Source organism: Augochlora pura, chromosome 5, assembly GCF_028453695.1.
Source record: "Augochlora pura isolate Apur16 chromosome 5, APUR_v2.2.1, whole genome shotgun sequence".
In the NCBI taxonomy this organism is placed as follows: Eukaryota; Metazoa; Arthropoda; class Insecta; order Hymenoptera; family Halictidae; genus Augochlora; species Augochlora pura.
The window spans coordinates 21,316,633-21,343,410 of NC_135776.1; the positions used below are offsets into that span (position 1 = coordinate 21,316,633).

A 26,778-nucleotide genomic window follows, 5' to 3' on the forward strand; every position below is an offset into this window, starting at 1 on the left:
AATGCTACGTTCTCCGGGTGTGCGGGTCACTCAAACGGACACGAGATCACAACAACGACAACCTCCTGCGTTACTTCAGGCGAGAAACGGCGAGACCGCGGCACTTTCGGCTCGGCGCATCGCTTGGTTGCACGTTTCAGTTCCCAATCAGGCCCCGATCGTGCCCAGATTAATCGCTGGCTTCGAAGTATGTTTGCAGAGGTAGAATTTCACCGCGGAATCGCAACGGTTTGCACTGTACATTGCTTGGTTGCGTGTCGAAGTCATCAATCGGACCCCAATCAGATTCCATTTTGGACGTGCGACAACCTTGCAGAGGTATCATAGAATTTCACGGTAGATCTATGGCGCTTTTGACTCGAATCGTCTGATTAAGTATTAAAGTTTGTAATTAGACCTTGATCAGACCCCGATCAGGCGTCTGACCTCGACACGCGTTTACAGAGATATTATAGAATTTCGCCGTACTTTCGCGACGCTTTTGACTCGACCACATCGTTGGATGAAGTATTAATGTCTGCGATTAGACCTTGATCAGGCCCCGATGAGTCACTGAACTCGACACGCGCTTATAGAACTATTGTATCATTTTATCGCAGGTCGACGGTGCTGTTGATTCGACGCACCGTTTAATCACGCGACGAGATCTCCGATCAGACTCCAATCAGATCCTGATCTTGAGCCGCGTTTCAATGTTTCACTGCCTGTTTGTGCAAATTCATCGGAAGTCGTGCCTAAAAGCGTGTTCGTTCCGCTGCTGAAACCTGACCGGAAGGACACTAATGTTTTATTGATCAATTGACACGTACCTCCCTATCGACCACGGGCTTTGAGAAACACTGAGCAACCAGCGATCACGACAACAGGCTTTAAATACCATGATGTTAAACTTTAATATTGCACAACATCGATAACACTTCGAGTTTGTCTCAGGAATAAAAGTTCGTGATCCACGATAATTACAATAGATGGTTTTTATCAATGTCTTTTTACCTCCCATTCGTAATCCTCTTCTTCTTTTCTTTCCTTTTTTTTTTCACTTTTTCTGTTTCTTTTAGTTTTTTATGGTACTCGCGTGTGGTCAGTGAACGCTGATGACGGTAGCAGCAGCAGCAGCAGCAATGATCAGGGATATCGGTCAATAGTAATTAATCTGCTGACTTTTGCTTTTATCCTTGCGAAATAGAACGTCGCGATTCGTTCTCGGCTGCTCGGTAAACGTCGCTGACAACATTAACGAGTTCAATTAGCCAATAATGACGTTCGATCCGTGTTACAATGTCATTCATTATCTTTATCTTTAACTCTCGACCTGCGATTATCAAGTCTTCTGTGATCCGATTTATTTAAATGGGCCTCTTATTAGTCAATTTTTGACAATCAAATGAAAAAAAAAGGACTGTTACACTGAGAAAAACGGAAAGACTATTGTACGTAAAGTCAATTGTATAGTTGTGAAAATGATCCTCTGTCCGAGGGTTAATAGATACAAGTAACTCACGGTCATCATGGAAAACTTCTATTCGTTGTCGTCACATCGAAACGCTGCTCGAACGTTAACGGAATGTTAGAGAACGTTACGCGAAGCCAAATTTGCAGCGATTCAGGGCGCAATGGTGCTGAGAACGTTGATTTTCACACGGTGAATTGACTCGACGGCAATGGAAAAATAGCAAATGTCGATAGTCATAATGCCATTGTTACAGACATCAGCGTTGTTACTGCGACACATACAGAAGTACACACGTGTGCCGCGCAAACTAACGAAAACTAATAATACCAATGGATCGCGAAAGTCGGCGAACAAATTGGCGAATAGGACTTGCAAAGGAAGGCAACTTTACGACTATCACAGCTCTTCGGAACTTTCGCAACGTTCCGGATCATCTTGCGATTATGTATACAACGGTAGCAATACTTTTAGTAGCAACGATCCGTGAACTAAGAATTTCCTGCAACGTAGGTTCTTCGAACATGCCGAGAGGACGTGAGTAAAAATATTTTTCATCAAATATATTTTTGCAGTGCCATATATATATATGCACACAAACACATGCATATAGATCTATACACGTGTGAAGGGCGAACCAAGGAAAACTGACGGCGTAATTAATCTCGAAACTGTTGCAAAGTTATCGAACAATTTATCGACTATGAGTCACGTGGCACTGCAAAAATATATTTGATGAAAAATATTTTTCCTCAGCGCATGTTCGAAGAACCTACGTTTCAGGAAATTCTTAGTTCACGGATCGTTGCTACTAAAAGTATTGCTACCGTTGTATACATAATCGCAAGGTGATCCGGAAAGTTGCGAAAGTTCCGAAGTGCTGTGATCGTCGTAAAGTTGCCTTCCTTTGCAAGTCCTATTCTCCCAATTTGTTCGCCGACTTTCGCGATCCATTGTGTATTATTAGTTAAGTAAAACAAATATTATTTAATTATTATATTTATATCATTTATTATTTAATAATTATATTTAATTATTATTAGTTAAGTAAAACAAATATTTGCTAACATTACTATATTATGCTTAGCAAATATTTGTTGAAGATTTACCTAAAATCCATGTGGCAACAAATAACCAATTTCCTTAATTACTTTCATTGTTCTGGCGGTTGAACTCTCGTACAAAGTCAATGAAGGGGAACGAACGAACGAACGAACGAACGAACAAATACTAATATCCTAATTCCGACAAAGATTCTTGACTGCTTCAGCGTGCGATCATTCAAAGGTTCGGGGTGGTGGTCATGAGGAGGTATAACAAGATGATCGCGCTAACTTCATCGAAACGGATCTCGTGACCGGCACTAAGTGATCAAGCTTATGGTCTACGAATGATTTAACGAGACGTACGGTCTCCGACGCGATACTTATTGGGCGTGATATTGCGGCGATATCAATGAGCCAACTGTGAATGAACCAAATCAGGGGATCTAGCTGTTCGTTGTCTGCTTCGACTTCGTGGAAGAGATTCGCCGCCACGTTTGAAGATCGCTTGAATTAAACTGATTCTGAACTCAGTGTCAATCGAAATAATTCAACGAAATAGAGAAGGCTAAACGTTAAGACTACCGGGGGAATGAAGGAACGAATACACTATCAACTAATAAACGTATTCTCTACCAGCGAATCAATAAAAGAAAACGCACTCCACGATTCGAAGGATTCGTTTCTTTTGAACGTAAACGAAATTCTACGAAAATATGGCGATTAGTGCGGGCACCGATCCAAAGAAATGATAAAAGAACATTTGATCGATGATAAACCCAAAAAATAGACTATCGAAACGAATGATGAAACTCTACATGCTCGATGGTACAAGAGTATTCGAAATGTTCTTGCTCTACTCGGATTTCAATGCAGTCTTGGCGGTCTGATATCTTTGTGCAATTGAACCTTTGGTGACAAAACTAACGAGAATGTTACATCATGACTATGAGACGACATCGAACGTGAAAAATGAGCCGCCGTTTGACAGTGGACTGCCATCGTAGGTACTTTAGTGTCTCTCGGTATATATCAGTGTCCGATGTATACTCTGTGTGTACATATCTATTTGTGTGTGGTCTGTCTGTTTGTCTGTCCTCTGCTGGTACACGTGTGCATATCTGTCTGTATTATGTATGCGCGCGCGCGAGGGTCCTTACGTCGATAAAAGACACTATAACATTATATATATATATATACATTAACATGCGTATACAGCTATTTCTGGGACGATAGAGATAGAGATAGAAATAGTGAGAGACAGAGAGAGAGAGAGAGAGAGAGAGAGAGAGAGAGATAGAGAGAGAGAGAGAGAGAGAGAAAATGGAAAAAACAATCGAAACGAGAAAGAGAAAACCTTTGAAATCTGCCATATACGAATAAGCCTTGAGACCATAAAACGTAAATGACAATAGAGAAGTTTTTAATAGAGAGATGGAGAGAGTTAGGCTAACTGGAGGCGTTAAGATAACTTTTCTCATGGTAGACGCTGGTGAACGAATGCAGGGTCTTTGGTTTTCGGGGCGTAGCATGTTCTCTTAAGGTAATGGCACTACGACTTGCACATAAGTTACTGGGAAGAAACCTGTGCGACCATTCAGGCTGCCCTCGTACCAGTTCTCGTCGATTTTTTGAATCAGAGTGATCGTATCGTTCTCCTGGAAACACATAGTTTGTCGGTTGAATAATGCTCCATTTACTGGAACCGCTATAGCTACGTAAATAAACTGTTAACTCTTTCATATTTTTCCATCTGTTAACTATAATGTAGGGTCATCCAAATGAATGCTACTTTAAATTAAAGTAAGAAACAAACTGTTTGAGATTTGTTCAATTTAAACAATTTGTTCAATAAAAACATTAACTGTAGAACATAGTATTATTGGTGTATCTAACTTAACACAAGTCTTCATTACATTTCTATGTAATTATTATTTAATTTCATTAATGGCAATTTTAATGTTATTTCACGTAACCTTAAAACCCAATTTATATTTTTTCTTCATAGGATTAAGCGCCCATTAAATTCTTTTTTGGTCATAACGAATGTCACGAAGAAGCTTTGAAGAAACTAGGCAAATCTTAAACAATTTATGTTTTATGTTCATCTAACGTTACGATACTCAAATTAAATAATCCTGAGTAATACAACACTTTGACTGCCAGCTAGAATTATCATTAAGTAAATTGTACAGGCGAAACATAATTCTCTAATTTTAGTCAGTATTAGCACCGTTAACACGCTGAACTAATAAATGAGCTAATAGTGAATATTTCCCTTCAGATTACTTTCAAAATGATTTGAAAGTATACAATACTGTGTGATCTTAAAATAATCACAGACCTAAAAGTCTGGAATTTATTTTAGCATTATAATTCCTGAACCAGTCAAAATGACAGATTGCAATTTTTGTATCTTCTCTATATTTTGTTAGTTTTATGAGTTGATGCACCTTGGTTAGTTTCAACTATCGACAGTTTTTATTTTAATCTTAATAGTGGCTTTAAATGCTAAGGCCTCGCCTGTTCAAGTGTAGCAGCAGTCAAAGTATTTATAATTCCAATGATGTTATTGTTATTCTTAATAAACTATTATATTTACTTTGAACCCGAGCTCCCCTGAATTTTCTGGTTCGAAGTCGTACAGAGCTGTGCAGCAAGGTTGTCTTTGCATAGGAGTTCTTGCCGGTGATTTGCTCGGAGATGGCAAAGGAGAAGCTGCAAAATAGACCAGCTTCCATTGTCTCAGAGAAACAAAAATATTGTCTCTAAATATTTATATATAATATATACTACGATAATATTACTGCCTCTATCTGAAATATATATATAAATATATATATTGTTACAATAACTACTTGTTTCAGCAATGAAACGTCTTTACATGATACATCGCATCAGAGGCCGTACAATGAAGAACAATAAAAGAAAAACAAATGACAATCCTTCGATATAAAATAATACTTGAAATTCATCTGTAAAACAAATTAAAGTAATATACAAGTACGATAGTTAGTGGAAACGGAAGATAGTACGGTCACTGAGCAAATATGCGTGCGCTAAGCGATGGTACAGAAAAATAAAAATGAGACAGGAGTTATTCTCTAGCCCATTTTGTTGTAGTGCCACCAAAAGCGAGGAAAATTGTAATCGATTAATTATGCCGAGAGAAGTCCAAGCCCATGCAAAATTTACCATTGGCAGATTGTGGCGGGTTTCCGGCCGGAAATAGCTCGAGCTGTGAGCGCTTCCCGTCCCCAGGGACTGGAGACCCGGCTCGACTTGACCCTAAATCGTGTCAAAAGGACAGACATTCAAGTATGCGAGAGTATACGCGCAGTACAGAGGAAGAGTGTGTGGAGAAGTGTTGGTAAATGTTATACAAAATGATGTAGCTAAATGCATCAGGTTGTCCCGCAAGATAATACAGTAAGTTCTTTTCAATTGTCCCTCACCGAACAAGTAGGGACAATTTGAAAAGAGGAGGTATGACTATTCAAGCCCCGTGACTCTTTTCTATAGATATTAACAATCGGCGACTATAAAAACGAGCTACGTGGCTCGAATAATCTTTTCTCTCCAAAATGATCCTTTTTGTTTACAAGCTGAAAGACAATTGATGTGAATTTACTGTAGTCGTGATTACAACGTCCAAAAATATTACTGGAAATTCGCAATTACTTTTAGGATTATCTGATACGTTTCTCTTATTCCTGACGTTGTAAAATAAATTACACAAAAATCTTGAAGTTCATTTTCTATCACCTTTCACTTGAAGAAACAGCTACAATTATGCTGAGAATGCTAACGATACAATAGTTATGAACCTTATCTACCTTTCTCTTTTCTTGTCTAATAGAGGAAGCAGTGCATCAAAAAATCACAAAAGAAATATTGACTTCACTCTGACTTTCACAGAATAACACACGAAAATACAAGGTAACATAAAAATCTTCAGTATAGTAATAGAAAACTTCATCCTGCAATTTAGCGAACAAAACATTCGCATAATCTTCTCGATATTTGAAAAATAAGGTGACACAAAATGACTTCCTTAATTCCACACTATAACCTTGATTGGTCAACGCTCCAACCTGCAACATCATGATAACATTATCCAGATTTTCATACACCATGTGTGCATGTAAAATGTTCCTTTGGGTGCGAAGATACAGTAAAGTTCAATGACCATCCGACAACAGACAGAATAAGTGAGGAGAAAGAACCAACGAGGAGAAATACAACAATGTATCATAGTATATGTATAGCCAGAGTATGTAGCTATAGGACATGTAGAATCTTTGCATGACAGAGAAGATAAGAGACAAACAGCCAATCCACCCGAAAGTATCGCCGCCTTTGTATGCGTGTAAGTGTAAGATCTGTTTTACCGTGAAGGGAGAAGTTCCCACCGTTCATGGCATCTGATATAGGCATTGCATCGACATGCAGGTCGGCTAGAGTCTTCGGCACAAACTCCAATTTTGGTTTGTTTGCTGCCTCGTCCTTCCTGCAATTCCCATCAGACGAGTCATTAGAAAAAAAATCCAATTGCTGTTTTTGAAAGCTGTATCACAGATACATACTTCTCGAGAAGCGTCTCTGTCAGTGCTCTCAGGACTTCAGTACACTGTTGGTGGTAGTCCAAGAGCGCCTCGCTGAATGTTGCCAGTTGTGCCACTTGTTCTACCTGTATAAGACACTATTCAAGTTGTATTTTCTCGTAATTACGGACAATGATAACCAAGCCCAATCTAATCTTCTCTAATCCTCGTTTATCAACTAAAATCTTTGACTTTTCTTAGCCACCATGATTCACTGTTAAGGATTTTACAACAAATTTTTGATAGACCCACATGTGACTCCCTTAAAATTGGTCTACGAAGTAAAATTAAGTTTCTATTGGAGACATCGCCAATGGTGCCTGAGTTTGTTAGCTGATCTAGAATCATTTTGAGCTGTTCTTTAGACAACACAACACCTAAGTATCCTACAGTGATATTCCCGATAAGTGAAGTATTAACTTAGCTGTCAGAAGATAAACAGATCTCTTGAACTGGATTAGAATGGGTCCAGCCATCATAGATAGGAGCTCAACACAAGAACACAACTTACATCGTTCTCCAACAGATTGAACATGCCCAACTGCGCCAGATGCAGACTCTCCGCAAACTTCTCTTCGGCCTGGCGTATCTCATCGTCTGAAACGTGAGATCCTGTTCGCAAAATTTGCGCCAGCAAAGATATTAAAAATTGCACTACGGGGTTGCAAAATTGCCTAGGACTGATACGCAAGATACGAAAAAGGAGAAAGAACAAGAAAGCGGAACAGTACACTAAACAGTACTCTTGCTTTCTAACGCAGGCGTGTGCAAATACCGAGGTTAACTCAGGAGATTTGCCAGATATTGCACTCGGTGCACTCGCAGATACTTCAGTACAATGTACAAGATGGTCCATTGTTGCATATACGATGCCATTCATTCGATGTTACTACACTTTTCTGTGAAAAATATTCTTGAGAACCACCTTGTATATTCTTGTGGATATGTCTATACATAGCTAGGGTTACCATGTTTTAAGAGAAATTATCAGGGACACCTCGTGAAACATTAACTACAGTCGACAAAGTTAACTTTACTGTAAATATTCTCAATCCTAATCAGTTTCAACTTTTACAGAAACTTAAAAATCCTGGACGTCTGGCAATCCTAATTACCTTCCCACAATGTTCTTTTCGAGATCATTTGAACCAGATGATGTGTAGAGAGTTTATCTAACAGTGCTGTGTATTTACATAGAGATACCACAAAGTACATATACATATCTAAGTGTTTTTAAGTATCAAAGCCCGAAATCCTACGACACTGTAAATTCAGTGGGTACTCATGAAGGTACCACATACCAGTGTACGGTGACGAAGAAGTCTTTACCGGGCTTCCACAATGTGGACTGGAGGATCTTTTTCCTGCTGCTTAGTGATCAAGAGTGCGTCAAAGAAACAAAAATCAAAGTTCCTCCAATTTGTTAAAATGTAAGGTAGAATGAAACGGCTAGGTCCCGATAGGCCTCGCCGTTGTTGATAATCGAAAATTCGGTGTGCAACTGTTAACAATTACGATCAGAACGTGCACATGCGGCAGTACATGCGAGTGCTGTGTATTTATAGTGGAATGGTTTAGCCTTTTCTCAGACTGAAAGGCACGAGAAACGCACCTTCGAACACAAGCATCGTTATCTAAATTGTCGTATAACGTTGGAATTTGTTAGATCGTGTTGACCCCTTAAGAAATGCAACCAGGGCTGTGCCGACAATCGATGGAAAAGGTTGTGCTCCTCTGGGCGCAACAATTCAAAGGACGTTGAAACGAGAAAAAGAGTAAAAGAATTTCCTGGTTCAACAGTTTACTCGCCACAGCCTTGACTGCAATGGTACATTGAAGACGGCACAACGGTGTGTCCAACACCGAATCCAGCTAATGAGAATTCCTATCATTATTGCTACCGCGTAGGAATTACAAAAGTATTTGCCTATTTATGTCAGTCTGTATCTGTATGTCTCATAAATTTTGTATTTTAGAGTAATGCGCGGAAATGTTGTTCAAAAGTATGTTAATATTTAATGGTATTTCATTTTCTCAACTCCTTCCGCTAAATGCCGATAACTTCATTTTTCTAGAACATGTGACAATGATTCTCATTTCTCATATCATTAGACGGTAATTACTGTAGTGTTCTCATAACTTTTAAATAGAAAAAAAAAAAATATATATATATATACTTGCAAACATTAATAATTTCTAGTCTAGTTTATGCTAACCTTCAGCATTAAAAAATGTTGTAGTTGAATTTGTATCCTATTGATCAGTTACAATTTTGGTTGAACACTTCAAAATCAACCTACATTTTTAATGTAAAATCATAATTTAAATCAAATCAAAGCATCATAAATATGTAGGATGAAACCTCCTCTTTGCAATGATTTCATAGAAGTTGTTGAAACTGTTCTACCAACCGTACTTTGTACAGAATGGTTGCAAATATATGTACGGAAACAAATTGTTTAGAGATGAAAAGATGAAACCTTCCTAATGTAATGATCTCAGTACACATGGGAAGCAGCTCTTGAACGACTTGTCATCAGCTAGAATCGGTGTTCGACGATACGTCTTAAGAACGCACACCTAATCGTAGTGCTAGCTGGATTATTCGCGCGATGCTCACCAGTCTGGACCGGTCTAAGGTATCGTTTATCGAGAAATGCGAATTATAATTGCAAACGCGCCAAGTTTTCGTGTCAAATGGCCGCACATGGCGACAGCCCTGACGTGTGCTGCTTAAATAAATCAATAAAGATACGCGTAGATAAAGTGTGAACACACGAGGCGATGAGTGTACCTTTCGCTTGGCGTCTTCGCTTGCAATCGAAGTCGAGCCTTCGTCCCTGAAGTTTTTTCCGGTGGTGCTGAAACAAAAGGTGAGAGTTCCGGCCGTTCAACAACTGGTACACAACGCGGGAAGCTTGATGTTGTTCAAACGCATCTGCGACCGAACAAACTTTTCCAATAAACACCGTCGTTTTACCATCACTTCCTTCAGATCTTTGGTTTGCAAGTGGTGTAGAGGCTCGAGGAAGTTTTGCTTAATATTGTCGTCCAGCGAATACTTCACGTCTGCCATCTGCTTCATAGCCTCGCCCATCTCGATCAGGGCCTGAGCTGCGCGGGAATTAGAAAAGACAGAGATGGGTGAAAACGTGTATTTATGCATCCAAGAACTGGAGGACTTCCGACCGAGTTTTACGGGACCAGTAATAAATACCATATCTTTGACGCATTACTTATGATGATTTTATAATTTACAGTTCAAATCTAAGAATCTCGTTAGTGTTAAGTAATTTTCTAAACGTTAATTTTTTTATACAAAAATCTTTATAATTTTATAAATTTTATAAATTTATGAACTTATTGCAGCCAAATTCATTGAATTCTGCAAATAAATTTCGACGCTCCTTCAAATTATATTAATTATTATATCTTTCTCAACTGAAAAGGAGAAGCGTTACAGTGACTGATGAAGAATGAAAACGAAATTCAAAGAAAAGGCCGAGAAGGGGTGGTGGTAGTAGTAGATAAAGACTGTCAAGGGTGCGTCTGCGTACCAAAAATACTGTCTTCTCCGAGCTTCTTGCCATAGGTGAGCATGCAGTCGCCGAGGACGCCTTCCGGTTGCGGATAGGTCGAAGCTTTCGCTTGACCGCTGAGCTTGCTGATGCCCTTGACCGCCGCCATCTTTGCCCTCGCGGTCGGGTTCGGCTGCAGGAACTCTTTCGTTTTCATTTGTAGCTCCTCAACAAGCTCGTACGTGACATCCGTTTTCTAAAATCAAATTCGCAAGGGGCTGTTCTCAATCCTGCACTCTCTTTCTCTCTCTCTCTCTCGCTCTCTATCTATTTATCTATCTATCCATCTATCCATCTATCTATCTTTCTCATTCGCTAACTCTCTCGTCTATCTTCTTCGAACAAGAAAATCCCTGTTTCTCCCTACGAACGAGATAATCAAGCTCGCGGAAAAAACTACGGCGGAGCGTAATATCGCGGCAAACTAACAACGAATTTCCTTGAGCCTTGAACCGGATCGATTCAAGGTCGACAGCGCGGAGTAACTAAACGTGTCGCGGAAACCTTAAAAACTTGAACACGCATGTACTCACCCTCTCCATGTCCATGAAGTCCACGTCGAGCTTAGTTCCTTCCGCACCGCCCATCTTCTCTGTCATGTACTTTGAAAAAGAATCATAGCTCGATTAACACTGTTGCATCAGACACTAGGAAATCGGTTCACCGGACGGATTGACAAAGAGCAAAAATTATTTCACGGTTTGACGGTGAATACGAAACCCTTTCACGATCAGACGGAAACCGAACGAAAATTTCTATAAGTTAAACTTATCGAGCTACTTTTTCTAAACGCGTAGGTTTTGCTACAGGCTTTCATAAAACATATAAAGATTACAGTTTAGTTTTTATAAAGATTACATTTTTACAATTTTTACTTCACATAAAGATTCGCAGTCTATTTATATTACGCTTGGAAATACACAGAGGCTACAGTAAATGGTTCCAGCACACTACTCCGTGTGCTTTTATTTTCATTTTCTTGGAGAGTCAGTATTCGTGACAACCCTAAACGAGACGGTATGGTCGGGTCACCGGAGGAGAGTATGTACCTCGCGGAATTTCGAGGGCGCGTAAAAGCGGACCTGTGCCAGTTAATTGATCGTAAGTCAAGATTATCCTGAAAGACGAAACTAGATTTCTTCTAAATGCTAGCTAACCAAGTGGTCAGGTGCCAGAAATATACTGGTAAGAAAGTTTGGAAAGGGGTGAAAACCGTCGGCGGCGGAAAGGATAGGCGCCACGGATCAATAATATCTGCAGTCGATTGATATAAAGCGATGCGCCTTTGAAATTTTGCCAACCGAGGCAAAAGCTGACAAAAGATTTAATCTGAAATACAGTTGAGCACAGTTTTCTCATCATTTATGGAGAAGAATTTGATTCGCCGACGACCAACCTCTACAAGCGATTCTGATTCTGAAAATGTTCATTCTCGGCGTTTCACAATCTACCCTCAGAAATATAATAAAATTAAGTTCCGTTCGTAGTAAGAGAGAGAGAGAGAGAGAGAGATATTCGCGAAAAAGAATCCGTGGTTCAATCGAAGCGTGGCTCACAATTGAACATCGTCGCTCGATTGCAACGGCGACAACTACGACGTTCGCTGTTCGCAATTTCGCTGTCGCCCGTTTTCCCTGGGGGGATGAAACTATGTGCTCATAGTACCAAATGAAAACAATTCATCTCGCCATACGCAACAATTAGTTGCTTTTTACACCCGGTTTCATTTGCCATCTAGGACCAAATGCAATTTTCCTCGGTTCACGCGTCCCTCAATGGCCGAGAAAATGTTTCGCTCATCGTTCCGTAGAAATCTATGTGTCGAAGCTAGCAAAAGGGAGGACAAGCGAATTTGTATAATCGTGCGTCGGGCAATATTTTGTACTCATCGTGCGAGGGTTAATTGCCCTCCGGGCGCGGTATTTAGATATTTTTGTTCGGAAGGAGCAATCGATACAGAAATTTACACGCATCTTCCCACATTACCGATTCAATAAATGTATTCTAATATAGAGAAATAATTTCTAGAGGACCTAGAAAGTTACTTTTCTGTTTAAAATATGAGTGGACTGTAATCGTACCGACGTATGGTAGCATTTTCGAAACTTTTAACGATTTTCTTAAAATAATCTGTAAATAGCGTGCAAATAAAAAAAAAATTGATAATGCAAAATCCACGATATTGAAAACACGGATCTTCCGTGGAAAGCGATTCAGCAACGCGCGAGGATTAGTTCCTGCCGTAAGATTCGTTTCATTGAAGACGAAGGGAAAGTGAGTTTGCACGACCAGAACAGCGCGGTTAATTAATTCTCATTCACAGCGCATTACCACCGCATGATCGCCGCGAATATCGACGGTAAGCTCGGAAACATTGGAAATCGAGAGAACAATATGTCGTGATAAACCGGAAAGCGTAAAAGCCAAGCAACACGATTATTTGACGGAGCTTCCACACGACCCTGACCCATATTTAACGTTGACCCACTTATACGATACTGCACGCAGGAGGATAGGTACCGTACCCAGACCATTCCCAATTAAACGTCGTCCTAGAGTAAATCTGACCCACATCCGGTCAGATGCAATGTCACGCATTTACTGTTCGACTCGATTTATGCAAAGTTGTATGCGTATGGTTCTTATGTTTTCCGTCACACACTTTTTTAACCGTGACGTATCGGTCGCGTAGGAACGATCAGTAATCTAGGTCTCGATCATTCCATGATCGAACACCAGAGTTCGGTATTATTCCGATTGATTCGAATAAATATTTATCTAAGATAATTATCCGAGTGAATTTACTTTTAATCAAATATTATGTACGAATCTTCCATTATTCGTCATGCTGTTCTATTTATTTTTTTAAAATATTGTTTTATTCAAAAATTCGACAATAAAAAACAAGGAAGAAAGACTGTAGATGAAATTTTCGAAGAAAGATGCAACAAAATGGACTTGAGAATAAACTGTTGTGCTTGTTGCTTAATTTACACAGTCTCGAAGAAAAGATGCTGAAAATAAAGAAATCGAGCCAATCTAAATGGAACTTGAATTGTGAATACTTTAAACTTGAATTGTAGCGTTTAATAATCCTCGTTCAATAATGCAATCGGATAATAAAAGATATGAAAAATTTGTTAGGCTATAAAATGTCACTTGGCGTGGTCGTTCGGGAAACTAACACGTCTAAAATTGTTCTCCGAATAAAAGTGGAGCGGGGAATACATTTAAAGATGAATAGTAATCTTTGCGACGTAGTCTAAATGGTCTCGCAGCTAGAACCCTCTGATTTCGTAATAATGAAAAGTCTAAGAAATCTCGGCCAATTGAGAAGACGTTCTCGAACTGTCTCCAATCTCCGAGGAGCAAAAGAAATGTTGATCCAATTAGGGAATTCTATCAAAGGATCGCGATCAAAGGACTAAATTATGCCTGCATCTTCGAGAAGCGAAGTGGCTCATATCAAGGCAATAGATACTAGTGATTAAAACGAAAATTATATGAAAGACTGTGTTCGTAAGTTTTCATTCTAATTAATCGTTCCAGGAAGATCGAAAAAGTGACATGTGTCGAGCAGTAAAAGGGCCGGCTCTTTCACAACTCAAAGACCGGAACGACATCGTACCGGGAATAAAACCTCGGTTCCCTGTAAAAATTTGGCATGAATAAGACATCGTCTCAAATGATTCAAGTTGAAACCACTCGACCATTCAAGTAGCGTTTCGCAATTCGTTAAAAACGAAGGCTGGTTTAAATTAAACCGGCCACCGCCGTCAAACAGGAATCGGCAGCCATTCGAAATCTTTGCATTCCTTTATATTGTAGGCAATTGTGTCCTGGATGAGATGCAGCGAGTGATTTCAATCGATCCGCGCACAATCTGGCCGCTATTATACGCGCTTGGGAAAAAGTCTCGACGGAAAACGACGCGGCGACGGGGTCACCGTCGTCTCCCAGGTCGAATTTAATAAGCCCCGGCCCTAAATAAGAATTAATTGTTCCACTCAACTCGCATCAAGGCGAACTCCAGAGCTCCGTTCTCTCAAGTTGGAACGCTGGACGAACGTCTGGAACGTCGGTCGATATGAAATCTGGTAATTAATGACTCCGTAATTGGCCGTGGTTCAGCGGCAGCCACGTTCCGCGATTCGAGTATGCGTTCTCAAAATCACTGCGAGTAATTAAAACAGTTGTAACAATTTCTCCGCAATTGTATTGTAATCGGTTGAGAAAAGCGTGGAACGGACATGGTCACAGAAGGATCTTTCTTGCAATTATTTCTCAACATACGAAAACAAAAAAAATAACTCATTGTCAGCGAGTAGGAACATTAGAGGGACGTTCAAAGACGTTGTCGACGATTGTGGAGCCGCGAAAGTATTTACCGAGAAACATTCCGAAATATTTGTGGGGTGGTAATCCTGTGGTGAACATATCGGCTCACCAGTAATCTTGAAGATAAAATTTCAAAAACATTTATTTTTACAGCATTTTTTACGACAAATTCAATTACCGACAAATTAATTTAAAATTAATATCCTTATTGTTTCAGTAGTGAAGAAATACTGTTGAATCTGTTTATTTCTCTAATATCTTTTCTACCATAACTCCGGATCATATTGAATAGTGTCGTAAGGAACGATGTATAAACACATATTTGCAAAATTTTGCTTTAAATATTGCTAGTGGCTGTTGTTCATAGGGCTGGCCGCGCAGCACTCCTCGAAGGCAGAGATGTTCGTTACAAAAGAAAATTTCTTACGATACACGGCTGGAAACCCCGCTAGTGCTCTTCAAAATGCGGTCCTGTCACTTGTCACCGCATTACGATCAATTTGTACCGAGTTCAATAATTACATAAGACGCAGGACTCTATTGAATGTGGAACAAACAACACCGTACAGGAGGTAGGTGGAGTATTTCATTTCTCCGAGCAACGAGGCTCGAAGTACGTGCTCCATTTGTAGTTGGCGCATCCGAAAGGTTCTTTCGACATAAGAATCAAATGACGAGAAAGCCGTCGTAGACTAGACCATTGAAGAAGAGTCCAAAGGAACACGTGAACAATCTAACAGAAATAAAATGGTCAATGGATGTTTATGCAAATTCGAATACTTAACAATAGGTTCACGTCAAAATAACTAATTTTTTAAACTAATTTTTTCTTAATTCACGGTTACCCGGATTATAAAGATACATTTATGAGTTATTTAATCAATATATGTATTACTCGCGGCAAATTCTGCAATAAATAAACTGCAGATTATATGCATTTATTGAGAAAATTCATAAGAGAAGTACAGAATAGTAAAAGCATTGGGAGAATTTTTTTGACTTTTATTTTGTACAAAGATTAACAGTCTAACAATAACGCTCGTTCGATATCGAAATAAATGTCTCATGCTTGCTTTCATATGTAAAGAAAAACGCGATCGTCAGTTCAATCCCTGCTCTAAGAGTAGCAGTGCAAAGAGTAACAGTATGCAGTGCTAAACTCGACGATAATCTTTATCGTACTGCATTTGACATGTCACTGGATGATACTAAGGCACAAATATGCGCAGTCTAATGACGTCCCATAGAAATCGTGATTACTGGATTGTAGATTCTATGCATTCATAGCAAAAATTGTAAGATGAAATACATAATAGTGAAAAAAATTAAAAGGTAATAAGAATGATATGTTAATTTCAGCTCATTAAGATTATTTCGGAAAGAATAAAAATTTTGCTTCACTTCTATGTTCTGCAATAATTGATGCAGATATTTTTACCCTCTATCAATTACCCTCAAATCTTATCTATTGTCCATCATCCTTTTGACTGTTTTCGAAAGTACGACAGAAAACCGAAGTAGAATCGATCGGGTCGACGGTGTGTGCATGCTTCCCCGATCGATGAACAACATGGGATCGTATTCGCTCACCTGATTGGCCTTGTTAATCTGTTTCTTCAACCCCGCGAACGCCATGGTGGACCGGTATTTTTCTGTCTATTTACGAGTCAGAGGTAGAGAGAGAGATCTGCAACATAGTTTACACAGGTCGTCAGACGAATTTTCGGAAAACAAAGGAAGGAAAGGGTTGAAATTTATGACTGGCCGGTTGGCAGCACGCCAAATCTGCTCGTCCACGGACAGATGATTCTCAATGTTATTGATCGATCACGTTTTCCAGTATCATGACTTACTTTTGTGATGTAATGATCACCGACACCGCCGTAAGCATGGCGTAATCTTCTCGAATGTCGCGCGAACACCAAGCGGGAGACACACCGGCACGAGCACGGTCATCTCCGCTGGCAAGGGTCGCCGATGATGTCGCGAATTGCATCAGCACAGATGTACGCGGTTGTCTCGTTGTTTCCGGAACGAGTCATCGTTTTTTCCAGGATAGGCGCACTGGCCCAAAAATAGAGTTTCACAAAAAGAAAGAGAGAGCGCGAGAGAGCGACAGGGAGGGGAATTAACCTTACGTCGCGGTGCCCCCCCCCCCCCCCCTCCTTTCGACGAGCTTCTTAGAGAGACGTGTCGCACAAATAAGGACAAACATTGCACGTAAAAAAGGGATTCACCTATAATATTTCCACAACACCTTTTGAATCCCCTTCGAGAGGCAGTCTGGTCGAAGGCTGTCAGAGGAGAAAGGTCGGTATTTGGATTACGGGGGAAGGATGAAGGGTCAACCGATGATCTTTATATTCACGGGATACGTTAGTAGGGAAAATATCGAGCGAAGATACTAAAGATCCGAGAGGTAGCAAAAACTGACCGGATCCAGAAAGTGCCCAGGGGCAAAAGGTGAGAGATGTGACACGAGCGAATTCGACACAACAGTCGCATAAATGTTATCCGAGCCGCGATCGAGATATATCCTCGCTGGCACAATAACACGCGGAACTGGCAGCTCCGACTCAAATTGAACGCGCGAGATACGTAACCCAGGATCGTGGTTTCACCTTGAAACGTTCAGTCACTAGCGACGAGAAGCTGGCGAATTGTGTAACAGACACCGCGTCTACGGACATATATGGGTTACTATGAATTGTACAGCACTTTGTTCGACTTCTGATAAAAACGACTATGATAGAGCAGGGTCCTTAAATCGGCCCCGACGGTGATGCGAGCCGGAGCAGCAGCCGAGTTCTCACCTCGTGCAGGATTCACGACACTCTTGCAATGTGTCTTCCGGTTCGCCGAAGATGCCGACACTCGTCCAGAGAGGATACTAGCGATTAGGGTGCTCGGTGATACTTTAGACCGTCTACAGAACCGCGTGGACCACGAGCACCCCGAACATCACAGACTCGTAGGTCGTCGGTGTTGCACACTGCGCCTCGTCCTCCAAGGGGTAGTTTTCTAGCTGACGATCGATACCCGGCTACGAGTCAGCCTTTCTGCCCCTCTCCCTCTCTCTCTCTCTCTCTCTCTCTATCTCTATCTCGCTCTCCCACCATCTAGCCCTTCGCTCCCCCACTACCCCCGCTTCCCACTCTCTTTCCCCCCGACACGACCCTCTTTCTCTCCTCCTCCTTTCTTCCTTTCCTTCTTGCTCCTCAGACCACTTCCTTCTGCCTCTCCTCTCGATTCAATCTTTTCCGTCAGTCTTCCCACACCCTCTCTCGTCGGCCTGTCACCCACGTTCTGGGCAGCCTCCTCGCCTCATCCCTCTCACCCTTTACTTTCGCGAGCGGTCCCTCCACTTTCCCTTCTTCCCTGTCATCGTTCCCTTTCTCCGTACCTGTTCTCGGCACGCTTTCTTCGGCCCACCGACACAGAATGTTCTCCCTGCTACTTCTCCTCTATTTTTTTATTCCGACACATCTCCCCTACGCCCACGCTGCCGCGGCGACACCTAATTGTGTACTTGGTAATACCTTGCCTGCTCAACCGTTGTTGGCATCCTCGCCATTGCAAAAATCTAACCCCCGCCGCAAAATTTGTAAGCACTGGTCGAGGAAACACCGGGCTAAATCTTTCATGGAGAGATAGGGATGCGACGAAGATGCTTACACAGGATAGTCAACGCCGATTCCCGACCAAATCTATTGTTTCGGGACAATTGTAGCTCAACAAGAGTACCCGCAATTACCCGGTTGTTCTTCGAAGCCGTCTGTAGGACATCCGACTCGGAACAACCACGTTGGCTTGCCAGAGAAAATTCGATGAGGGAGCACAGGAGGGGCGAATAAAACGGTACAGTTGAACGCGAAGAATGGAACCCAGAAATCAATTCTGTGTAGCTTTTCAAGGAAGATATATATTAATCCGCTTAAGTACGCAGAATTTTTCTTGGACACGAACGTATTCGATGAAACTTTTGACAAACCGTTCACGACGGATCGATAGTTTTCTTGGATTGTTTACGACTGCGTGCTGTCGCCGTTTCAGTGGAAACGTGGAATTTCAGGTCAAGTTGATGGTACAATATTTTTCCGACTTTATCTCTCTTTCGATGTGGTCGATGGTGAACGTTATGCTTTTTATAATAAAAAAACTAGGCAATTCCAATAACTAGATTACACTTCTTTGACTTCTATTACCACAATAATCATAAAATAAAAGCAGTGCTAAAGAAAAATCTAGAGTTAGAAAATGACCTCAAAATAAATTACAAAATTGCATTAGTGGAAACTGATTAGTTGGTGAACAATTGAAATTGTTAGTATTCTTGGAAACGTATTGGAAAGTCTTCGGCTGCAGAATAAATCTTTAAAAACTAACTCATGGAATTTGGAACCCCTATGAACTGCAATCTATTGCACATCTTGAAAATAGGAAGAATATCTTGGAAGGAAAGAATACAAACTTGCTAATGCGTTAAGAAATGTAATTGAAAAATTCTCGGCTGTGAATTATATTTTTGAAAGATATACAACAACTGGTACGTGAAATATTTATGTAAAATTTTGTAGAATTACGTGTAATTCTATTTGATATTGATCTATTTTAATTTTAGATACATGACATACCCCTGGTGAACGATAACCGGTTGAACACTCCCGAAAAAAGAGAATGCGTTATAAATTTAACACTAAACCTACAGAACATTGAAAGTAACGAACATGTGTTATTTTGTGAAAATGATCAGACTGAATTTATTTAGATTTTCCACATTTTTATTCCAATGAGTGCTTGAATTAAGAAACGTACTCAATCATTGCGTATGAAAAAGTCTGATAATTTCAACAATTGTAAAATGCAAAATGTGAAATTGGTCATATCGAGCTCGGTAGGTTTAGTGTTAAGTCGCGTGGTAATAATAAAATCGTGAAGAATGATTATACTACGTATACAAGTGTATAACACGAACGTTCACTAGCTGAAAAAATAATTGCTGAACCCAACGACTTGCGAAACAGTTCGCTCGGCGTTTTCGGTTGTAGCCAAGCATCTTTAGTCATGATGTTACTATCATCCGATATCATGTTGTCGTTTTGTACGCCCCCTATGCTTCTGAGTGTACATCCGCTACAGGATCGACTCCCACGCTCCGTGAAAATATTTCTAAAAATATATGATACGCTAGTAGGAGACCGTCAATTGACTAAAAGGACGAAAGTCATTACTACCGATATTCTAACGAGAGAAAATTATATTTATAATTATAGGCAGCAGAGCTCTTCTTGTTTTCACGTTTTTCATCGAGGTATCTCTAGTTATTCGGAATTTCTCTTGATATTATCAGTCGATAATGTTGTTCTGCTATCAAAATAGGTTGGTTCCCCTGTTAACCTAGTTCTTTTTATTTATTACTATTGATTTGAGACCACCAGGAACAGGTTCGTTTTAAAATTATTACGAGCATGAAAAGAGAAATATAATGCTCTGAAATATTGATCGATGCGAAAAAATGAAAGAAATGGGAACGGCTGAGCAATGAGAACATGAACGACATATGCCTTAATTAGATAAAGAAGTAAATTCAATAAGGTCGTAAATTCAGATGCACAATGGATATAGATTTCGAATTGGACGAATGAACTAAACAATACCCTTTTTTTTTCTACATCGTGCAAAAACCCCGACAATCTACAAATTGTCCGTGGACATTACGATTTCATAATTGCGGTCATCGACGAATATTAAATTACTCTCAATTAAACTGTTATTAACGACATATAAATGATCCCGCAACGCGCGTGTCCCGATTGCACGTAACAAATCAACAAACAAAGTTCCACGAGAGACCCACACAGGCTGTGCGATAAAAGTGATAATTTCTTTGAATAAATTATACACGCTCCGTTTGTACATCGATGCACCAAAATTTGAAATTACACTGTAAGTAGCAATAACGTACGACCAATCGCAAATACAATCTCTGTACCATATACAACAATCACCATAGCGTTGTTCCGATGTTTGTTTCAATTTTTTGTTCGTTTTGCTGTTCTAATATTAAAACAAATATATTTGCTTACCGTGTATATGGGACAATCGAAAAATCGACGAGCATCCAAGTCAAGTGTACCAACTAATCAATCAGACTTACTCATATAGCACCAATCGATTAAAAACGAACTAACCCAAACATTTTTCTGTCCGATAAATTAAGTACAACGCTCAGAAGCGGAAAAACAAATTGTAGTTTCCGTTGATGCACCCACCGCACTCAAATTTAGTGAGAACGGCACAATATTTCGGAGAAGAATCAAGCTAACCCCCTGCCACGGGTTTGACACAGACGACAGCTGTTTGGAGTTTTCATTCACGACGATAGATAGCTCTCCCAACTATTTGTTATGGCGGCTAATTTGAATACTCATAATGTGCATTTGAATTTACTGGAAACGGCACATAAAAAACGCTTAATTTAACACCACGGTGGATTAAGTGAGCATAAGCAAAACACTGTTTCTTATAAAAATATCAAAACTTTTCATAACATAATGAAAGGAATGTTTGGAAATAATTAAGAAATAATAGAAAATGTACAAATTAATGTACAGAAGTAAAAAACACTGTTTTATTTCTGTTGTAAATAAAACATTATAATCTTATGCACAAAATAGAGAGTTCATATCTCTATAAGAACAGTCCTTCTTAAATTAATCTCAATGAATTAAATTTGGTTTTAATGTTATAATATAAATAAAATCATTTCAACTAATTAGCTGGTTTGTAATTTACAGTAACCGAAATTAGTTTTTACTCTAAAACTTTATAAAATTCAATTTAGACTCTACAGAGTCTAAAAGTATTTGTTTGCATTCATTTTAAAGAGACTTCATAGAGTGGAGCTTCTCAAAAGAGTTTACACATTACCAAGATGTTATACGGTCAATGATGTTAATTTTAATAATTAACATTGTTAATAACTAAATCACTACAATAGAGAACTAATATATGCATTGTTGATAATATAGAAATCTGCATCCAAATTAAAAAAATAACGAAGAGAATGATAACCAATTATAAATCATCTACTCTATGTATACATATTTGTTATAATCCCTTATATTGATTACTCATTAACTCAATCAACAAAATATCTACATACTCTTACTTTGCTTAACCTCATGAAGTTACATTTTCATATTACAATTTGTGTAAGTTGTTACTAATTTTTTGCAGTATATATTATGTAATATAATATAAATGTTATGTCATTTACTATTACAGAACCGTATATATAAAAGTAGTACACGTACGAGCCTCTAATATCAATAGGATTCATAAAGCTATTGCTACTCGTAAATGTTCAAAACAATTTTCACTAATAAAAAATGAGTTTGAAATGACATTAGTTTTCTTTCTTTTTTTCTTTTATTATCAACATTATTAGTACAGTGAAACAGCTAATATTATACAATAAAATAGTGCCGTTTTACAGTGTGGATCGCTGTAAAGTTTTTTTTTTACACTTAGTATAGCGTTTGACTGAATTGATTCGTCCTTTCTTTTTTCTCAGTTCGACCTACTCCACTTTCATAGAGATATATAAAATTTCAGTTGTTTATCTATTGCTGGATCAAGAGTTGACATCATCTGATTAAACTGGTTCTCTCCAACTATGCCTCTTAATGTAAGTAGCTGAAATAGAAATGTAATGTGTAAATACACGTATGATGAAATGACATAATTGTTAATTGAAACAAAGCTTTCATTATACTTGGTTTTGTAGTGTATCTTTTAATGATATTGTAGTGATGACATCCGTGCGAACTAATCGTCTTTTTCGCTGTTCATGTTCATTACCGTAGTCCTCATGTTCACTCACGTAATCACTGTTATCCTCTTCATCAGGTTGTCCGCCAATAGTTAATGACCTAAGAAATTAAATAATATTTCACTCTTGTAACATACTGACTATACAAGGTGAGTTAATCAAATGTTTATTACAATTTAATTATCTATAATACAGCCTTTAAAAAAATGCACTGGTATTGAAGAAACTCGTTGGTCTCCTCAATATTTTCAAAAATACACGGTACGAAGAAATAGAACAATATCGACTTACGATCGGGGAACAAATTGTTGCCGACCATAGTTCCTATTGAGACGACGCCCTGTATAATTATATGTTTAGTATGACCAACTTACTCAATGGCGGATCCAATGCAGTCATATTCCAAGTTGTCAAATTTGGATATATCATTAAGGGTCTCGACAATATTCGATATTATTAGTGGGAAGCATTCAAGTACACTTGGTGGACTATTAGCTCCAAGAAGTGAACAAAGTGCAAGAGCTAATAATTTACGTCTCTCTGGCTGGAAGACGACTGGCATTTGAATAACCCATACATGTATAATCTTCCCAATAACTTCCTCCTCGCTCGTTTCGTTTCCGCCTATCTTTCTGGCTAGCTCGCTTATTACCTAATTAACGATTTCGTCATTTACAGTTAATGTATTTTGAACCCTAATATTAAGCATAAAAAGGTTTTCGTACCTGTATAAAAATATCTTTATAAAACCACAAAACTCTTGCCACAATTAGTAGGCATATAATAATCACTTGTATAGAGTCCTGTTCCTTGCACACGTTTCTAAAAAAATTGAATAATTTAATATAATTCATTTGTTATATTTTTTTGTCTCCCGTTTCTATACTTACTCAAATACAGTTACTAAAGCTGGCTTAATTAGTTCTGCACCTTGTCGAGCAGCTGCACACATGAACGTATCGAATACCATGAAAACCATGACAACTCCTTCCGATTTCAAATCACTTATGATTGATCGAAGAGTTTCGACCACAAATACACCTCTTTGACTTAAAAATTCTTGGGGACTTAATATAGCGTATACTTGAACGATGTGTAAACATAATTCTAAATTTTCCCCAGATTGATCTATAAAAAATAACACAGTCGTATACTATTCTAAACATTAACAGTCATTCAAGAAGCATACAGAAATATGTTTACCAACCTATTAATGCACATAGATTCTTAGCCAAATCCATTATATCTGGTGTTGGTGCAGGTGCATTTTCCAATAAAGTCGACCATAATCGTAATCCGTCCTCTAACAAATAAACATGGTCACTCTGATTAACGTCGCAACTGAACGCAACGACGCCTGTCACCAGCGGTTGTATTATAACACTTTCAGGACCTAACGTCTGTTTTTGATAAAGACATTAAAATATAAGTAAAAATGTGAAAAAGAATCAATGAAATAGTCGTAGTAGAACATAAACCACCTTCTCTAAATGTACAAGTGTTGTAATTATAGCACATCTCAACATATTCTGCTGGTCGGATTGTTGCCACAGGATTGGTAAATATGAACTAAGAACCCCAACGTATGGGTTTATTTCGCTGCCCACACGTTCAATCATGAATGATAATACGTATAAAACACGCATCTAAAAATAAACAGTGTATTACATTCGTAAAACAAGATTTTATCGATAATGCATCTTCATACCTTAGTATCCCACTCGGTTACTTCTTTCAACAAAGAAATCAATAATGTACATGCTGGTTCCAAATAAGGAGAGAATTCTTCTGGATTAAATTGAAAATCATCTATTATAAGCTTCAAGGCATCGCTAGCTGCCAAACGAACACCCAAATCTTCTTCTGGACTTAGAACTTCGACCATAAGTTCGTAGACCATAGGTCTCAGACCTCTGCTTAGTTTAATACCTGCAATGCGAATAAAACATTTCAATCTTACAGAGATTTTTATAGGAAAAAAGTAAACGATGAGATTACTTACTCGACCACTGTCCAATAAGCCAGCATACTCGTCTCCTAATAATTCTATAGTTGTTATTTCGAATCTTCAACTCTTCTTTCAAAGTGGTTGAGAACCATTGATCAAAGTTCACCTAAATTATTAAAATACTTTCAAGTCACATACAGAATTAACATATAGTCTCGAAAACACATCTGTCTTTTCGGCGTACCTCATCGTACAAGTAAAAAGCAGCCAATCCAACAGCATTATATACGGCATCTTTTAATAAAATAGCATGTAGATTGTTTGGATCGACGGGTTGGTGATGCTTTTGCATTAGATCGACTAAAACCGGTGCCAAAATGTCTCTAAACCGATAGAAAAAATCGGTGAACACAGTTTCCGAACATGGCTGAAAGCAAAATATTGATTATAAAATAATTGAATACGTAACACGATTATGCGAATGATTTGAACATCTACCCTTAAGCTGTATTTCGATACTTCTCCGACATCATCGAAAACTGAAATCAATATTTTTTTGAAAGCATTAGTAACGATTGTAATATTAATATTCATATGTAAATATTCATACATAAATACGTAGTTGAATGCTTACAGAAGTGTTCCGGATCTGTGTCCCACAGCTCCAAATCAGCTGGAGTTAAGAGGAAATAATGCGTTACAAGTTTCGAACAAATTTCGACTAATGTTTCAGGAGAAAAGTTTTCTTGTATCAATTTCGTTAATCGCAAATAGTTCGAGTCCCTTTTCCTTCTTGAATAGGAGGAATATTGGTGCCGCGTTACAATGCGTTTTAATAAGTTTAAACATTGAATAGTAAATCCCTCGAAAGCTACATTTTGACCGGCTTCTGTAAAACAGTAAAAAACAGAAAACTTTATGGAGGTTGGTATCAGTTCAATGTGCAACTTTGAATATATTTCATGGATCCCTATCAACACTTTGATCCAGAGAATCATAAATTTGTCGCATGCTTCCAATTGTATTCCCCTCGAGATTAAGGTCTTTCCTGCAATTACAGATATCATGAAAATCAAATTAAATTTTACCCAATTGATCGAGCAAAACAGAAATAAAATATACTAACGACACTCGAGGCAGGTTTTCGCCCGTTCGAAAACTGCTTCTAACAATAACGTAGCTTCCTGAGGTACCTCAGTCGATTCAAATCCATGTAGAATAAGTTTTCTAAGTATTCTTAATAGAATTAAAGCTTTCTCTAAAGCCTCCTGTATCTGATTTGCGTCTGCTCCGTTTGATGCCAGTATGATAAATGATTCGGTATAAGTGTTCCATAAATTCAAAATAAAACTGAACACATTAACAGTTAGTATTCTGAAGTATCGTCTGTCCAGTATGAAACATTTTGAAGCTAAACTCTTAATAACATGGTGTAATGTTAACAGTGCCCGATGTTGAGCCAACGGATTTTGTCCTCTCACAACATCCAATATTGTCGGAATTAATGTACCCCATTCTTTAGGACAATCGAATCTATACAACACCAATCCACTTAATTGTTTGCTCTACCGATAGAGGAAATAACTATTTTGACTAACAAATATTACCTTGCTATTCTACCAATAAGAGCTGCTAATTGTACAGCTAATTGATTTACAGGTTCGTCAAAATTTGATATTAAACGTTGTCTAAGGAATTCTTTTTCATCCTCTGCGATTGCACTAAAATAAGAATAAGATATTTTATTTGCAACGAAAATGAAAGAAACGAATGTAATTTAAATAACTAACATTATACTTACTTTGGTGCAGTCGTTCTCCAATATTTTTCAACACCATTTTTGAAACACAAAATTGCCATCCATCTAATATTAACGGTCAAGGAATGATTCGAGAATATGTTCTGAAACAATTGTTTTTTTTTTCTACATATATATATATATATATATGTATATGTATAATATAAAAAAATATTACAGCAAGA

At 38.6% G+C, this 26,778-nt stretch overlaps 2 protein-coding genes across 13 annotated transcripts; both read right to left on the minus strand.

The window, feature by feature from the left end:
* Positions 1-1,992: 1,992 nt before the first annotated feature.
* Positions 1,993-21,359, minus strand: Endoa (SH3 domain containing GRB2 like, endophilin-A). Of its 12 annotated transcripts, XM_078180780.1 has the most exons (14): positions 21,100-21,359; positions 16,867-17,077; positions 16,604-16,700; positions 11,209-11,277; positions 10,655-10,871; positions 10,078-10,211; positions 9,892-9,958; positions 8,399-8,464; positions 7,609-7,694; positions 7,080-7,195; positions 6,885-7,003; positions 5,689-5,781; positions 5,096-5,211; positions 1,993-4,151 (listed from the first exon to the last, which is right to left on the minus strand). In XM_078180780.1, the coding sequence occupies exons 3-14, from the start codon at positions 16,646-16,648 to the stop codon at positions 4,032-4,034; spliced, it is 1,248 nt and encodes a 415-aa protein (XP_078036906.1). In that variant the 5' UTR covers positions 16,649-16,700; positions 16,867-17,077; positions 21,100-21,359; the 3' UTR covers positions 1,993-4,031. The 12 variants fall into 12 exon arrangements, with proteins under 12 accessions (XP_078036906.1, XP_078036907.1, XP_078036908.1 ...); XM_078180781.1 differs by lacking the exon at positions 16,867-17,077 and having other exon boundaries at positions 7,080-7,183; XM_078180782.1 differs by lacking the exon at positions 16,867-17,077 and having other exon boundaries at positions 6,906-7,003.
* A 1,089-nt stretch (positions 21,360-22,448) lies between these two features.
* On the minus strand, positions 22,449-26,692 carry Impbeta11 (importin beta11). The gene is made up of 15 exons (XM_078181136.1): positions 26,597-26,692; positions 26,403-26,516; positions 25,922-26,328; positions 25,430-25,843; positions 25,294-25,334; positions 25,040-25,222; positions 24,850-24,961; positions 24,556-24,776; positions 24,329-24,493; positions 24,055-24,247; positions 23,738-23,975; positions 23,573-23,669; positions 23,222-23,499; positions 22,791-22,947; positions 22,449-22,711 (listed from the first exon to the last, which is right to left on the minus strand). The coding sequence occupies exons 1-15, from the start codon at positions 26,653-26,655 to the stop codon at positions 22,607-22,609; spliced, it is 2,784 nt and encodes a 927-aa protein (XP_078037262.1). The 5' UTR covers positions 26,656-26,692; the 3' UTR covers positions 22,449-22,606.
* Positions 26,693-26,778: the final 86 nt, after the last annotated feature.